This window comes from Archocentrus centrarchus, chromosome 9 (genome assembly GCF_007364275.1).
Source record: "Archocentrus centrarchus isolate MPI-CPG fArcCen1 chromosome 9, fArcCen1, whole genome shotgun sequence".
In the NCBI taxonomy this organism is placed as follows: domain Eukaryota; kingdom Metazoa; phylum Chordata; class Actinopteri; order Cichliformes; family Cichlidae; genus Archocentrus; species Archocentrus centrarchus.
Genome location: NC_044354.1, coordinates 22977205 through 22994503, shown reverse-complemented (window position 1 = coordinate 22994503; position 17299 = coordinate 22977205). Strand labels below are relative to the sequence as shown.

At 40.7% G+C, this 17299-nt stretch overlaps 1 protein-coding gene across 4 annotated transcripts in view; it reads right to left on the bottom strand.

Moving 5' to 3' along the window:
* Positions 1-17299, bottom strand: part of dock5 (dedicator of cytokinesis 5) — a 45536-nt gene that overhangs the window by 11741 nt on the left and 16496 nt on the right. For all 4 annotated transcript variants that reach the window (XM_030737619.1, XM_030737620.1, XM_030737621.1 and 1 more), the window contains exons 7-31: positions 17097-17232; positions 16847-17004; positions 15267-15348; positions 14550-14679; positions 13749-13821; positions 10137-10279; positions 9847-9972; positions 9592-9716; positions 8757-8855; positions 8429-8501; positions 8203-8306; positions 7766-7946; positions 7346-7443; positions 7160-7249; positions 5564-5664; positions 5285-5419; positions 5091-5202; positions 4609-4679; positions 4260-4366; positions 3980-4116; positions 1996-2091; positions 1726-1824; positions 1215-1385; positions 1005-1105; positions 25-83 (exon numbers count right to left, since the gene is read on the bottom strand). In XM_030737619.1, coding sequence (XP_030593479.1) covers positions 25-83; positions 1005-1105; positions 1215-1385; positions 1726-1824; positions 1996-2091; positions 3980-4116; positions 4260-4366; positions 4609-4679; positions 5091-5202; positions 5285-5419; positions 5564-5664; positions 7160-7249; positions 7346-7443; positions 7766-7946; positions 8203-8306; positions 8429-8501; positions 8757-8855; positions 9592-9716; positions 9847-9972; positions 10137-10279; positions 13749-13821; positions 14550-14679; positions 15267-15348; positions 16847-17004; positions 17097-17232 — 2807 coding nt within the window. The remainder of the gene's footprint in view (positions 1-24; positions 84-1004; positions 1106-1214; positions 1386-1725; positions 1825-1995; positions 2092-3979; positions 4117-4259; positions 4367-4608; positions 4680-5090; positions 5203-5284; positions 5420-5563; positions 5665-7159; positions 7250-7345; positions 7444-7765; positions 7947-8202; positions 8307-8428; positions 8502-8756; positions 8856-9591; positions 9717-9846; positions 9973-10136; positions 10280-13748; positions 13822-14549; positions 14680-15266; positions 15349-16846; positions 17005-17096; positions 17233-17299) is intronic.

Genomic DNA, 17299 nt, shown 5'->3' with positions numbered 1-17299 from the left:
TACCAGATGGTGCAGCATACTCACCGAGATTATACCACATGTCTCTGATCTTAAATCCAGTAGCCTTCCTCATGTCTCCGTATCTGTGGCAAAATTGCATTAAAGAATTGTTCAAGTATGGCAAAAGTGGTGTGAAAGGCATGCAAAATGAAAATATAAACTGCAATTTAAAGCAAATAACTTTCTTCTGAAACTCAAAGTATGTCAGAAACCACGTGCAGTACTCCCTTCATGACTCTTACAGGTTATTTTTTAATGCAGCTGCCAGATAAGGGCCTGTGAGGCATCTCGTTTCTCAAACCGGAGAATCTGATGCGTTCGTGTACGGACTGTAGCCTCCCACTTCTCCTTCTGGATAAAACCAGTTTGATGGGAGTAGTACACACTGTGGAATTTAATTTTTTTTTTTATTTGGGGACTTCTTGCCTACATTGCTGTTTATTGCTTAGAATTCTGATGAGTTTCTGAAGAACGTTAAATTTTTATTTTCTGGCCTTTTCAGCACTATAACCCGCAGAGCCCGATTCTCCACCTGCTCAACTAACCAAATTTACTGCTTCTTTAATCAATACAACAGCGAACGTAATAGGAACAGGGGTTTTCAAATGATTAATCAGTCTTTTAACATGATAAACTTGAGCTCGGTGGCACACTGTGCCACAGGAGAACAGAAGTAATGGTTGCTAATAAGGGGCAATGCAAGCCTTTGTGGATACGCCATTAAAAATCATCAATGATTTATGATGAATTGTTCCATTAATCATTATTTGCCATTTACGTTTCCAATCAATTTCATATTATGTTAGAAGAAAACAAATGTGCTTTCAAAAATAAGGACTTTTCAAAGTGACGCCAGCCTTTTTTGGAAATAAACACTTAAATTAAAAACTTTCAACATTTAATATTCCTTTGTTCTACTTTCAATCAATTATAAAGTGCATTCTTGGTTTTTTTAAACATGATTTTTTTTAATAGTCTGTTTGATGAATAGTAAATGGTCTCACTTGTTCAGTATCTTATTTCGTTTTTCCTGAGAGAAGGACTCCAGCTGCAGCGACGTGTGAGTGAGAAACGCCACGGTCAAATGAAAGTAGTTATTCCACAGCTGCGAGGGAAGCAGGGTTTTCAAATATTAATACCATAATTAACTGATTTTGCTTTTGTGTTTAATAAAGAATGTAACCTCTACCGAGGCGGGGGAGGACGAGACAAACCTGTAGTTCAAAATGCGCCTGGTCCAGGAAAAGCTTGTTAAGGATATCCGAGTACTGGTTAATGGCCCTGAGGAAGACTTTCATCTGCACTAGGTTCATGACCATCCAGTCAGCAGGGAAGACATTTCCCATGAGGTCTTTAAACATGATGAATGTCTCCATGAGGAAGTCCTTGGGTCAAAAGGACAATAAAATCTTTACTGCATGGGTTTGCTCTATACTCCTTTAAAAGAAGTAAAATATTCAACACCCAAAAGACCAAAAAAAAAAATAAATCCAAAACTAAGCAAATTCACAGCATTGCTGCTACATGTCAGTCTCACATAAGGCTCCCATGGCTTAATTGAAGCCCACAGACATCCTCATCATGTGTCCTTAATCCACTGCATGAAATGTCTAGAATCAATATTCTCTTAAGAAGCAGTAAGTGGTCTGGGTGGTTTAATGCCCGTTATTGATGAGATGTTTCAGGACAAGTTGTAGCCAAGAGGGGAGGAACCAAGACACTTACAATGATATCCTGTCTCGTCTTGAAGGTGCTGATGTAGTGGGTGTAATGCTTGTCATCCATTTGTTTCAGGATTGCCGTCATGCAGGCAAGATAGTGGCCCTGCCACAGAAGAGACACAGTAAAATATCTTTTTAAGCCAGCACTTTCAGCACATATTTTACATATTCAGCTATGTATAGCTTTTGTTGATGTCAGTGCTATTAATATTAAAATCAGTGCTGACAGTGTGGTTGTCAAGGACACATTCCAGCCGTAGCATGAGTGTCTTACAATGAGAGGAGATGATCTGTCCATGCTGATGACAGTGCGATTAACCCTGCGAAGAAGCCTCTCCATTATCAGCTGAACGTGCCCTCTGGTTGGACCCTGCAGAGACGGCACAGCTTCAGGTACAGTTACCAGCCACGCACACATGCTGCAGCGTGCTGTCAGAGCCTGACAGAATCCCTTTTTTGTTAACAGTGCTGCTTCCTTCAATTTTTAAATATTCATATCTGGCAGTGCAGTCTCCACTACTATCCCGTGATTCCGCTGAATTTTTTCTCACATTCAACAATCAGTTGCAAGTAGTTGTGGCAACTAACTCCTCCTGCAGATGTTGATCGGGCAGCTTCTGTGTACCTGTCTCCAAACAAACGCAATCCAACTTGGACTGCCTGCAATCACTCTCAGACAAACCGGTCAAGGTTTGCAAGTAGCTGCAGTCTAATTTAGAAATGTAGACAGACTGCCAGCACATTACAATCAGTCGCTGTCAGTCTGTGCCAAAGAATGCACAGACTGACGCACAGTTGGGACTCGACTCAACTGGTTGGATTCTGGTGATAATCTTTGTAAAAGGAAGAGTGCCAACCTCCTACATCAGTTTCCAGCTGAATCACCGTCCTACAACAACTACATGCGTATTTGTTGAGGAATTTCTGAATTTCTATTATAAATCCATGAGATTCCCACTGGATTCTGAATACAAGTAGTTAATGCGAATTTCTGTGTATGCAGACACCAACAGATTTGCTATTTTTGCCAATTTACCACAGACATCAGGTATCTGCCGATTTGACCCCATTTAGTCGCAAACTGATTTTTGATGCATTTTGATGCAACAAAGTAGCTTTGAAGATGGCAACTTCGAAGTAATCATTTCAAAGGCGTCAAGAGTGCAAGTTTATTGCTCACGGACACAATCGTTTTAGTTGTGCTGCAGTCTCCAAACTAGAAAACTTGTGTTTTGAAACTGTCCATAACTTAGTTATCAGGGACTAAATTATTTAGTGTTTTACTGGATTAAACTTATTGACACCATGTCATCGGCTTGGCTACATTTTGTTAAAAACAGATGATGCCTAAAAAGTAAACTCAGCAGCAGTTTGCATATCACCAAGCCAGATTTGAAGCCGGCTCCCTCATCTAAATAGAAAAATGATACCACGATGGGACTTGTGGAATTTATTGCTTTCTGCTTTATTACTCTGTCGTGCTTGTGCAGAATCACCCGTTGATATAGCTCTATTTTGGGGCAGGTGGCTGGTCGGCTATGGTCTGTTGTTTTCAGTTAAGAATAAAATAATAAGGTTAAAATGATTTAATAGGCTGCAAATACTATTTTTTTTAATCTTTATTAACGCTGGCAGGTAAAGAGCTCTCCACACTAGTAAACGTAGGTTTTTGGATTACCCAGACAGCCTTTGATGGAAGAAATGTCACTGCCATTTTTCTTCTCTGAGCATCAAAGAAGAAAATTTCATTCCTCCAGTATATTAGGGTGGAGGGGCAATATTTCAAAGCCTGGGCAACTAAAACTCAAATTGGGATAACTAGATATTCCTCTCAACCATCCATCCATTTGGAACAGCTTATCTTGGAAAAGCAAAACAGTGGCAGCAGGGTAAACAAAGCAGCCTCTCCTTAGTTATCCTCCAGCTTCTCCAGAGGATCCGTATATTCTTCCAGGTCAGATGAGATCTATAATCCCTCCAGCATGCTATGGGTCTGCCTAAGGGATTTTTCCCCAGTTGAAAGTACCAGGATAAAATCAAAAAAAAAAAAAAAAGGCTCAATTCACCCCAACTGGCTCCTTGTGATGGTAAAGAGCAGAAGTTTTACTTTGTGGTCCCCATGGATACCTGAGCCCTTTACGTGGTCTCTGTGGATAAAACAAATTTTGGCTGCGTATATCCACCACCTCACCTTTCTGACTACGTAATTCCTACAAACTTCCTACTTTAATTTGGATGTGAACTGGTAATTGCCTCACCATGTCTTTGCGGTCCAGGTTGTCCAGCACTGTGCTGAGCACCTGGACGCAGGCCTCATAGTCAGGTTTGGTAGAGTGGTCGTCCAGCTGCCCACTCAGCTGATCAGTGACAAGCGGCAGAAGCACATCTCGACACTCTGAGGGAACACAGCGCATTTCCTGTTAATGGACCTAACCTAATAAACCTGTATGCAAGTGTAAAAGTTGTTAAGTTGTTTTTTCCTCTGTCATCTCATATAAAATGTCATCACATTTTTCTTTTAACCTCAAGGACTCCTACCTGGCTGCCTGAAAAGGTCACTCTCCACCATTTTACACATGCATCCAAGCTTCTGACGCACGAGCTGAGAGTCAGGAATGCTCTCAATGAACTTCGTGAGGAGAACGCTGAAAGAAAAGAGCCAAAAGAGCAGCTGTGACAATTTTAATGCTATTCACATTTCACATCTAGTAATTATAGTCGCAGAGGACTAATGAGCAACGCACACGACAGGTTGATTTTACAGCAGCAAGAATTGAGGGAAAAAAAAAAAAAAAAAAACGCCTCCTTTGCTCAGAAGTAAATATGACAATTTGCACACAGACAGGCAATTATCATTTCCCGCTGTGCAAACTCTCTGGAGAGTTACCTGAGCTCCACAGGATCAAACACAGTCTGGATGTCATTAATGATGCTGGGGAGGTATTTCAATATAGCCCCCTGAAAAAAGCAAAGAATCGGGTCTCATCAGGCTGAAGACTGGAGACGAGTTTTATTCTCCAGTCAAACAAGCTTTTTAACAGAGCTTTTCCTCACCTCACCTCACCGAGTCTGCCAGCAGAGAGCTCACATTATTTTGCAGTTAATTTGTAGAGCTTTTCAATAACTTGTGTACAATAGTGTAAGACATTTTCACAGCTGGATTACTGCAGTTATCAAAAAGCAACAGTGGAAAACAACAACTATAAATTGAACTAAAATCGTCATGACGTCTGACCAGCTGCATTTTACCTTTATTTTGAAGCTAGAAAATAGCAATTTGTTAAAATGACATTCTAAAGTGGTTCCATGTGATATTTAGTTGTTTTTTAATTTTTTATTTTTTTAAAAAAGCAAACACCTTTAGTGTACCTTTATCTTTACTCCCTCATCCAGTGGCCTGTCCATAAGAGTGTTGAAAGAGAGGAAGAGGGTACGGATGGAGTTGAAGAAAGCATCTCCGTCTTCACTGTTCCCATAGAATCTGCGAAACACGGCACCATTAAAACACAAGAAGTCATCCTCAGAATATGGAAGTGCTAAGTGTGTTGCAGTGCTTCATATACCTGAGATAGAGGACTCGGGACTGTACAATAAACCTGAACAGGTACTTGAGAGCTTTAAGTGCTGTATAGAGTTTCTCAGTCAGGCCAGGCTCTTCAGCGTGGCCCACGTAGTAGTTAAGCACCCCAGTTAGCTTCCTGAGAAAGTGAATGAGTTAGACATTAAGGCCTGGGGGTGATTACGGTGTGGGAGGAGAAGCAGCAGCAAAAAGAATTAAAAATAAACAACACACGCTGTTAAATGTAGGAAACATAGAAGGGAAATATAGAACAGGGACTCACATGTAAGCCAAGGTGGCACTGAAGTGCTTGTTGATGTAGGTTTCTAAGACTGGGTTAAAGTGCTGGAATTTGATGTCACCAATAAGTGTGATTATAAATACCTGGTTAAAAAGAAAAAGAGGAGGAAATAAAAGCCTGTGCAGAATAAAACAGATTGTGATTTTATGCAAATGAAAAGTTGTTCACTCTATCTAATGTTAATACGGTCACTAGTTCACATGATGGGCTGGGTTTTGGTAGAAAAGTACCAGTTCAAACAATGCAGGAAACATCAAGAGGCAAATGAGCTCAAAGCTGTTACAAATGGCCGCATCTGCCATCACAGAAAAGTGGGAGACATGATATAATTTAAATATAGAGATGACAACACACATTTTCATTCAGTCTGTCCTAGAAGGCACTTGCAGTGTCCCGCTAAGCTGTTTGCATGAGAAGTGCCAGATTCAGTTATGTTACAAATGGAAGAAAACAGAGCAATGAGAAAGTTTTAACCCTGATTATTTTGTCACCATTGCATGCCCGGGTGTGAAAGTCAGATTGCTGCTTTCAGAAGTCATAGCAATAATAAACAGTAGGGACCTTCCGTTGCCAATTTTTGCAGAATTAAAATTGTGTTTTGGGGTAGGGAGGGTTTCAGTCATCTCACAGGCAGTTCTGATGGACTACCCTGGGGCCTTAAACATGTTCAAAAGGAGAAACACTGGGTGGCTTTTAAGAGGCAGTCACAGGAACTGCATTTATCATCAAGGCTGGTACTCGTAGCAACTTTCACCCAATTTTTGTAAATCTTAGGATGAATTTTATTTTGTAAAACAAACAAAAAAAAAAACAACAACAAAGTATGAAAATAATCTGTAAAACCAGCTTAGTTTTATCATTATGATCTATTTTCCATCATTGTGATCTCATAGATTCTGCTTAATGGAACTGAGACTGAAACACCACTGCATAATATATCTTCTCATTGAAAACTGAATGGTAGGAGTTAACACATACTGACATTAGCTGCTATTGCATGCATGCATTTTTAAAAAAATCCTGATTGGATATTTTGGGCGTGTGATTTAATCCAGTCTGGTATTTACACAAATGTAAAAAATGCATTTAGACACAGGACAGTGCAACGTGCACAAAAGCGATAAGAGCGTCGTGCAATCGTTTTCCGCAACGGCTGTCTTTGATATGTTTTGATCAGCTGCCTGCAGATGGATATATATATAATGCAAAGTCTGTGCAGTTCCCGTCATCATGCTGCTTTTAATTCTTTAAGAATCAAGCACTCAGCACGGGATCAGTTCAGCTCAGAAGCTACAATTTTTTTGGAAAGGGCAGAAGTATGTGTCCTTCCACACTGACATCAAGACAGAGGACATCCACAGGAAGAACTCAGCAAGCCGCTAATCAGGTTAAATAATTTACATGATACATTTTTCCCCTGAGGGGATTATGAAAAGGTTTATTCCACACATCTGCAACTGACTGAAATTTGATTTGGGCCTGATTATTATTTTATTGTGTATGGGCTTTTAAAGCGATGAAAATCCTAATATTAGACTATATGTAAATGTAGCCCCTTTGGCTTCACCAAAGACTAACCAAGGCATTGAACACCAGAGTATCATAGGTGTCCTTTTCTGAGGTTTCCATCATGATGTTGAACAAGGCATCAAGCGTGTCCTGGAGAAACTGTGGATTAAACATAAACCGGTTACAAAAGTGTCATTAAACCTATAAACTATAACATCATATGACTTTTTTAATGTAATATATGTGAGGACATACTTTGACTATCTCCCCTCCTTCCACCTCCATGAGTCTTTGTAAAATCTGGTCAAGATCCTCAGGGTTAGATCTCCAGTTCAACAGGCCAAGTAGATCCACTAAAGGAGCAAAGAGGCAAAAAAATATGTGAACACACAGAACTCAGCAGGAGCAACGCCTCCTCTGTTACAACATCAGTTAATGTAATGCACATTAAAAGCCTGAAATTTCAATATTAATTAAATCAGAAAAGCATCAGAGAGCATCAACACATCAGCAAAAAATTGGCAACACACATAACGCTAATTCATTTTAAAGCAATCTGCGGGAGGTCAAATGACGTATGCTCAGCTATCCATCAAAGCTGTTTCATTTCTTAAACTAGACATCTTTTCATTAGACTGGAAGGGTGGCCAAAAAAACAGATGAGCCCAATGGTACCATTCTGAGTGAGTTTAGTGGAGCAGGTGAGTGTGGCGAGCTGGAAGCTGTCTTTGGTCACGGGAATGACGCCGGAATGGTGGAAAGGCTTCCCCATCTGCTTCTCCTTTTCCTCCACTTCCGCCCAGGTTGCTGGCAAGGTGAGATAAACCTTTGCATCCTCGGCTTTTTTCACATCAACCTGAGAAAAACAGGAAACTAGGGAATGAATCGTGAGGTTTATTGATCAACAGAAATCTAATTTCATATTTATTGACCGAGGAGAGATTCATGCATAATCCATCTACCTACTGTCAGCTACTCAAGACAGGCTTTTTGCATAATTAGATAAAAGCAATAAACATTCTCTTGCTTATCTTAAAGCCAAACGAATTACCTTTAACACAGAATATATGTATGAAAAACATCCTATCCTATATATCATCCTCCAACGCTACCTTATAGACGACAAGATCATGTCTGCCATCTCTCAGTGTGGTTCCATCTCCTCTCATAAGCCGAACGAAGGCCATACCAAAGGGCTTCTCTGACTTGTCCCTAGCTGAAGGGCACACAGGAGAATAAGACGGGAATTAATCCAAGAACACTCACTCTAGCTGTGTTTAACATGGTGGCAGCATTACACGTGGGTGTTTGTCATACAAATAAGGCACAGCCACTCACAGTCCTGGGAGGATCTGTGTCTAAACATCACCCTCAAGTGGCAGCGGCACACATCTTCAATGGGAATCGTCACCTTGCAAGGACAGGGGGGGGAAGAAAAAAAGTCATTGGAATTATGAAATGTGTTAATACAGGATTACACATATGGAACAAATGCTATTTGGTGGGAGATTTGTATATATAGCGCATTCTGCCAATACAGTCCCTACAGATTATTTCATAAACTGAGCCATGGCAAATCCATTTTGAAAAGACATCTCATTAGATAACATGACGTACAACGTTCACAGCACAGAGCTGCTCACGCGGGTCCCTGATGTGAGCTTACCTTCACTGTTTCATTCCAACAAGGCTGCTTCACCTGGTAGTAAATGACAGACTTATACTCTGTTATGCCATCATAACCGGCTCCAGGAAATATGGCTTTCTACAGACATTAAAGGAAGGAGATTAGCTTATGTGACACAAACAATCTTTCTGCTGTTTTCAATTATCTCTGACAAAAAAAAAAAAAAAAATCAAAGTACAGTCGAGCACATATGCATATGCGTATAATAAATACAAAGTTGCCAACTTTCAATTATCTGATGGAGGAAATGACAGTGCAGCTGTATGGTTGGTCTAGCACCAGAAGATTTTAAGAAAAGCTTTGGTAATTTGGGTAAAAGGGCCCTGCATTTAGTATATTTAAAGAGTAGCTTTAAATATATTTAAAGCTACTTTTGGCTGCTCCCTTGCCACGAGGGGTCGTGCTTTGATTTGGCAGATTTTTATGCCAAATTTTATTAAACTTAGTGGAAAGACTCCTGCAAATAAACAAAGCTTCAACTTCTAATGAGGTTTTGTCAAATCCAGATTAGGCCACATTCACTGGAGAGTATGAGCAACAACCTCTAACAGTTTATTGAAGCAACTTAAGCTGGTGACCTACGCTTTGGGCTCTCCATTTTTTTACTGACCAGTGTTTACTAAATAGAAAACTGAGCTTCTGACTCGTTTATAGGTTAAATACAATACAACTGACAGCTGACAGAGAAAACTTCCCCATCTATATGGCAGGATTGTATATGAATCATAAGAAGATGCTATTCAGTTAGCTGCAAGCTCAAATTAAAATACTTTTTTTAAATAGATTATTCATTGCATTCACTGCTCTATTTTACCTCCACAGGACTGCCTTCATCATTGTGCACACTTAGTATGACCTCTACATTTTTGGGGGTCTTCTTTTTACCACGGTCAAACTCTCCTTGTAGCAAGGTTACGTAAATATCATTCCGCACGTTTCCTGGAGCAGGGATAAAAGACGGTCAGAAGGTTGTGTTGAGAATTTATGAAAACTTTCTCACAGTTCTGTGAGCAATTAAAATGAGCATGACCGTGGAGAGAAATGCCCATCAACAAAGGCTTGAACTCACCTGGGAGGATGATTTCTGGAAAGCCCATTTTCCCAACGATAGCTGTGCTGCGGTCCACAAAGTGGGGGTAGTCCTTCCTGACTTGGGCAAGGTCCCCTGGGAGAAGCTTCAGGGTCACAAACAGCCCTGCCAGCAAACATGTAAAGAAATTCAATGAGGCAGACTGCAGAACGATACACTTTACAGACCCCCTCACACATCATTTATTTTCCTCAAAGCAAAAAAGGTCAGTTTAGAGCAACCCTCTAAAATCACAGGGGAACACATTGCCTGTGAGCACTTCATTTTACCCTGGCCTTTGTGATTGACCTCCCGTGTGGCAATGACTTTGTTGAAGACAGCTGTGAGTGGCTCATTCTCTCCTATGACTCGAGAAGGGATGAGCGGAGACATGATGAGCTGCCTCTGACGGATGTAGGTTTCCATAGCTATCCTGAGAGAGAAATAGAGAGATGACAACACCAAAAAATAAATAAATAAATTGCTGCCAGCATCTCTGACAGGTGACAAACAAATGGACGGAAGAGCTGCAAAGGCATTGTGAGGCTTTCTGGATTTTTTGACAACATGCACCATCCTTCCCAACACCCCCTGCTTAGCTTGAGTGACTACAATTGAGCAAAGTTGCTCAGAATCCTAGTACTATACTGACCTTTAATAAGAACACTACCAATGTGTATACTTTAAAATGTAAAAGCTCCTTAGAGACGACCAAATAAAGATCCAGTGATACATTTTGATCTTTAAAGTACAGTAGACAGCACATCCATCTTGATTTGTTTCCAGTCCAGCACATTTTTAGTTTACAGCCACAGCTCCGCAGAATACAGAACTCAATGAGGTTAGCCACAGTTCAGAGCTACTGAAAACAGAATCACAGAGTGCTGACACTGATTGTACAGAAGGGAATATCTCAAAGTCTATTGTAGTGGTTTAGTCAAAAGGAACAAGGAAAGCAGAAACGTGTCAGCAAAAGGTTTTTCCGTACCCCAAAAGCAAATGTCACATTAGAAACATTTTTTGTAAATATAAAAATACATAAATAATCACAAGTACAGTAATGTCAAAATAAGGTATACATGCAACCGAAACTAAGGCATAAAATAAAATAGCTTTTACTCTGTGCTCTTGGAAGGCCTTGTTGCATTAAGAGAGAACAAAAAGAGCTGTGTCTTCTGGATGACATAGATTTGGTGTGTGTTCGTGTGCATGTGCTTTGGTTTCTGTGTGTGTTTGTGTGTGTCTGTGTGTTTAAGTGTGCTAATGAATGAGTGAGCATGTGTGGTTGTAAGCCTTTAAAGGAGCATGTGGCGGCTGCAATGAAGCAAAGCGAGGTTTGTCCTGTGCTTTGATGCAACATTTCATGCTGCTGAAAACAGACGTTCTGATGGTGTACATGTTAAAAATTAATGTTAGTAATTCAGTGTCTAGCCTAACAGCCCCAGGTCAGTGGCTCAGAATTTTACTGGCGCGTGTATATTTTTACTGGGCTGCACAAGAAAAAGCTTTTATTTTTTTATATTTTTTTATAATAATTTATTTATGTTAATATTAATCTGCAAAATAATGTTACTAAAGCCTTGAAATAAATATGGTCTAGTACACTCCATGTCCTCCTTTAACCTCACCCCTGCTTGCTGCAGGTATCACTGCCATATAAAGCAGGATGGCTGCCGTCAGCCTTCAGCGAGATGCCTGATTTAAACACCGTATCAGACTAAGTTAACAGTTCATCCGCAGATTTTATTTTTTACTTCTGAATATTTACTGTAGATTTTTCTCTGTGTAAAACAAACGGCGGCAGATGGGAGCAGCTACAAAGTTCTCTCTTCTTCATGTTGGAGCCTGCTGATCAGGCGGTTTGCTGAAGCTTCTTCCCAGTAAAGGTTTTAATGGTGATTACGGAAACTGGCGCTGCCGTTTTGGATGCTAGAAAAATGTTTCCTTTCGCTCCACCTGAGCTCACCATCTCTGTAACAGCTCCGCCTCTTTGCGCTTCTCCGTGCGTGTGTAGACAGATCATGTTGGCATCATCTTTGGTGCTGTGGTTGTGTTATTGGTTTTTTTGTTGAGAAAACTGGGGCGTGCATGGGAAACATACGTCTTTGCAGCCCTACTCTATTTTACAATGTTGGATTAGATGTCAGTTTTCCTTCATCACACCACTGCTACTCTAATCTACCTGGGACTACACTGCAGATCGGGGTGTTTTTGCTGGGCCAATTTTGGCTCAGCAAAGGGCCCCACCTGGACCACTGGATGGCTTTTCAAAGGGTTAAAGCAGCAGAGAAAGGAAAGCAACGTTTCACTGTATTTTACACCAGGACGCACTGTGTTACAGGCTGCTACATATGGGTCATGTCACCATTAGTTGTTGTCTGAACTGTTAATTTAATCTGAGCCGGACGCCTGAATCACCATCATCAGTTTTACAGCCTTTTTACTGACAAAGACATTAACCATGGCTTGCCATATGACATCAGACTAAAATGTTTAAGCCAAAGAAATGTGCTGACAGCAGACCGAGTGGATGTAGAAGAACTGAGACACATTGTTGCAAATTGCATGTTTCTTACAGCATCTCATGCTGTTCATCATTTGGTTTGTAAAAGAAGGGTTTATTAAATATGCATACTGTCAGGATGCACTTGTACTTTTTTTTTTAAGACTAAAACAAAGGGACACATTTTGAGGTATTTTTATGCAGTTGCTTATTATTCAGTGATTTTACTTCTGCAGTTCAGCTGAGATCTAATTGGGCTACGTGCAGCCCACGACATAAGATGAACTCTCCTGCTGTTGACAAGTTCCCAAAACTGGTTCTATTATCAGTTTTGATTATTTGCATTGTTTTAGTCAAGCCTGACTACTTGCTTCCTGTTTCCTACTTTAAATGAAAACTAATAAATAAATACTGAGGCTCAGTAACTTAACTTAAACCTTTATTTAACCAGGCAGACAGATTAAGAACATGTTCTTATTTACAACTGTGGCCTGGGATCACTTGAGTGATGCCTTTTCTTTAGACTACAGGCGTGTTGATCAGGGTCATCTCACCTATGAGTTAAATGACAGCCTTTTACAACGTTCTGCTCAGGGGAAAAATCTATCAGTGCCTTGACATTTTTTTCAGTCTTTTATTCAATTAGAAATTCACTTAGCCTGGTCTATTTGTATTTGCCTAATTGTTTGTACAGTGCCAAAACATCTACTCTGTTAATGAAATGAAATGAAATTTCATTGAACTGTCAAGGCTGTAAAGCTTTAAACATTGTGTGGTGCAATCTTTCTTTCGTATATGTGCAAACAAGCACTAATATTTATCTGAAGGCTTGCATATTTCCTGTCAGATACAAAGCACATAGGCCCAGAAAGATGCCATAAATTGAAAAGTTAAATGAATATTTTTTGTCTCTACTTCCTCAAGAAGACACAGTGATCTGTTATAGATTGGAAAGAAGAAAAAAAAAAGAAAAAAGAGAGGAGGTTAAGACTTGGTAAAATTTGGCTCAGAAGCCAGGAATCAGTCGAGATATTTTTGGCTCTCTTCCATCTATGATCCCTGTGAACATATGATTGTCATCATCCCCCCCCCCCCCCCCCCCCCCCCCGGCGGTGCAGGTGCCATAAAACCATGAACTCAAAGTCTTTCTTTCACTTAGAATTGCAAAAAGTTTTTGTCCTTGAAACGTAATGTAGGAAAAGTCAAACGGCACCCTTGGAAAAAAAAAAAAAAAAAAAAACAACAAAAAAAAAACATAACATAATGGAACACAGTTGGCAGTAAGTATAACTCCAGTGCTATTCATGTTCTTATGAATTATTTGTGCTCAATTGAGTAGCGTTTCAAAACAAGACTGAGCCTGTAAACAGCAGAAATATGACAGCATTAGACGACTCACTGCTGAAAGGGGATGAAATGCTGTTTGTCCTCGTCATCTATTTTGCCATGGGCAATGTCTGTTATGTCCATCACTGCAATGACAAACACATTGACACATTCACAGCACGGCTGCAGACAGAAAAATAAGCTAATTAACTAAACGCAACACAGTTTTCTAGTAAATGCCAAAATGACAACAAAATGAGAGCTACCCCCCCCCCCCCCCCCCCCCCCCCCACCTTTTTTTAAACAGCTCTGAAAGTTAATTGACCTATAGGTCTGTCTATTTTCTACGTCTGAAACAGAAGCCGAGCCAGATGTTGCTCTCACTCACCTGTTGCCCGGTGTAGCAGAAAGCCAGCTAAGTAAGACGGATTGAGGTTTCTTGATCTCGCCTTTGAATTGTTCATTCCACCCAGATATTTTCCCAGAATGCTTTTTTTTTTTCTTTTCTCCCTGGCTAAGAATAATGTGACTTCTGAATTGAATGTTCATTCTGACTCTGGTTTCAGTCCATTTGCTGGAACACCAGAGGAAAACCATTTCCCATCAAATCTACTAATCATCTGGCCGAAAACAGAAAGACAGTTGTTAAACCAATTTTCTTCCGACTGCCTTGCCAAGCTGAGTGAAGGCATTTTCTAGGTCAGGAAGCAGGTGTTCCCGTTTCATTTCGACACATGGATCCTTCATTTCTCCACCTCGACAAAACTATTCGTGTATCCATACCACCAGAGAGGGCTAGCATTTTTTATTGTTGTTGTTGAATTAAATTTTTTACTGCTTGAACAAATATTAGAACACATAAAAAGCCACTCACCCGCCACACCAAACGGTCTCCTGAGTCCGCCCGTTTGTTTCTTGCCGTCTTTGAGCTCCATGCTGCCCACTCTGATGATCTGACACACCAGGAAGAGTCGCTGCCTCATCAAGTCACTGCTGCTCAGGTCCTGGACACACACAGATGATTTATTACGGCATTGTGAGCGATAAGGTGCATTATGTACAAAAGGCATCTACTTGCTAGTCATTATGTGCATACACAGGGCTGGAGCTATATAGACCAGATGGAGAATATTTCCAGATAAAAGCATGGAGTAAAAAGCTTTAAACACATCGCCTTTCCCACACTTTTATTATAGGTTTATTTTTCTGAGGGCTTTTACTAATCAAGTCCACTTGTGTACTTTCAGAAAAAAAAAATTATTGCTTTAATCTTAAGCTCTACACCTTGATTAATATGGTTTTATCACACTCCAAACCACTAACTCCTGATGGCACACATACAGGTTAACACAGTGACTTGATTACAGAGCACCGCTGACTGTCATTAACTTAAAGAGCACCAATATAATAGAGGCAAATGCACTCAAATTTTCAATGATGTGCTGTGAATACGAGCCATTCAGTGAAACTTTTAGCAAATTAGGAGCAATCCAGGCGCTAATTTTCTTCACTGTCACAGATTTCAGGGAGCGTTTGGATTGTTTAAATCCAAAACAGACAGACTCCACTCGGTGGGTAGGACTTCAGTTACCGTGAATAGCGCTGGCAGGTTGTTGAGTTTTTCAATTTCTTTAGGCATCCCCATACTGTCCCAGCGCACCAGGAAGTTCTCGCTGCAGGAATTTAAATAAAAGTCACAGTTAGAGGTGGCATTATCAAAGGCACCAGGTAAGACAGAAGCTGAAGCAAGTAATGTAAAAACTGCACCATTTTATGTCTCATTCAATAAAATCCAAAAGTTTCGAGAAAAATTTTTAAAGTGTTTGCATATTTTAAATACCATAATTGTGAGAGCCTAGAGATCCCTATAGGCCTTTCTCACATTTTGATTTGACAAACACAGATGCAGCCATCCTAAAAGGATCATCACTACTGGTATTTCTGTCAGAACCATTTTTGTCAAAATAAGATTGTGTTTCCATCCGCAGTAAATTATATTTGGCAGTATCGCTCTGTTCCGGGACCTCCCCGAGAGCACACGTCCCTGCATTTCCACGCAGGAATATGGAAAGCCAAAAGGCAAGGAGAACACCAGTGAGAGAGACCCCCCCCCCCCCCCCCCCCCCCCACACACACACACACACACACACACAGAACAGAGCCATCATCCATAACAAGGGACGTGACGTCAAAGCTGCGTCCACACAGAAGCGATTTGCAGCAACGTGGTGACCAGAGTCCATGGAAAGTCGTTATTCAGGAATGAGGCAGCTAATGGGCAAAAAAAAAAAAAAAGAATGCTGGCAACCAACCGTCAGCTTCAATGGGGTGCACAACATGCACATCGCTCCGTGTGTGTGGACGCAGCTTTAGTGAGAGAAAGCATAGCATGGAAGTGGGCTGCAAAGCAGCTTGCAGAGACAGCACCAAGTGTTTGAAGGCCAAATCAGCTTAAATAGCACACCGCAAATAAGCTGATGTGGTGTTGCACTGAGGTCAGCTGATCTACCCGGGACTGCTGGCTAAGACTGACTTCTCTCAGCTTCCGCTCTGCCAGATCTAAAGCTATCTGTTACTCTTGAAATATTCCAGCTATGAGATACGAATGTTTGAGAGTAAAATAAAAACAGTGTCATTTGAAGTTACTCTGTTTGTTGGTGGTGGGTCAGATATGAGCATCAGCAGGTTGTTTTAAGCTTTTACACCATTAACCTTCATAAAGATTTGCTTACCTCTAGTAAGCATTTAGTTAGCTAAATGTTTACTTTTTAAAGGTTGCTTTAAGCACTTCCATTATTTATGTGGGTTTGTCTGCAAATAGAGACGGTGGTTTTCTACACCAGCAAGCAGATGAATGCATAAAAGCGATCGGCCTTAGGAGAGCTAATTTAAAACAGAGCTGTGCTGAGCTATGTGACGATAATACACAACCTCCAGCCAGTAGTCCCTTTTTTCACTGCATTACATAAGTAACTGCAATTCCTAATTTTTCACTTTAGTAATTGTAGCAGAGGGAATCAATAAACCTTTTTAAAAAGTTTTCTGATCAATTATATAATTGTATAGTGTGAGCATTTCTAAAGATTTTTAGACCAACAGACCAGTGCAAACTTTCAACAGCAGCAATTTAGATTTCTAGTCGTGGGCTTATGACACAAGTAACAAGCTAACCTGATGAATTCCGACTGATCTGGGTCATACAGAGACATTAGCAGCTCTGCATCTTCTCCAATGTTACACACAAAGTTTTTCAAGTTCATGAGCAAGCTGTAGGTGTGCACCGTACTGAACAGGGTCTGACGCCTCATTTCCAGGTTTTGTAGCCGCGTCTGCATGAAAACAAGGCCAGAAACAAGTGAGCGGACAGCAATGTTTAATGTAATTGGCAGCCAGTGATTGCATCGACAAATCAGAACCATGCCTTCTCTTCTTGTATTCTGTCATCGACACTGCGGGAGGCGGTCTCGTGGGCCCGGAACAGGCTGACCGTACTAGTCTTGTCAGGATCCAGCATGTTCCCCGCTTCATCCCGCACCACCAGGTCCAGACCCAGAATCCTGAGCAGGCCAGAGGGTCAAAACATCATCAAATGAGTTTACAGAAGCAATTTTTAAAGGCTCACCC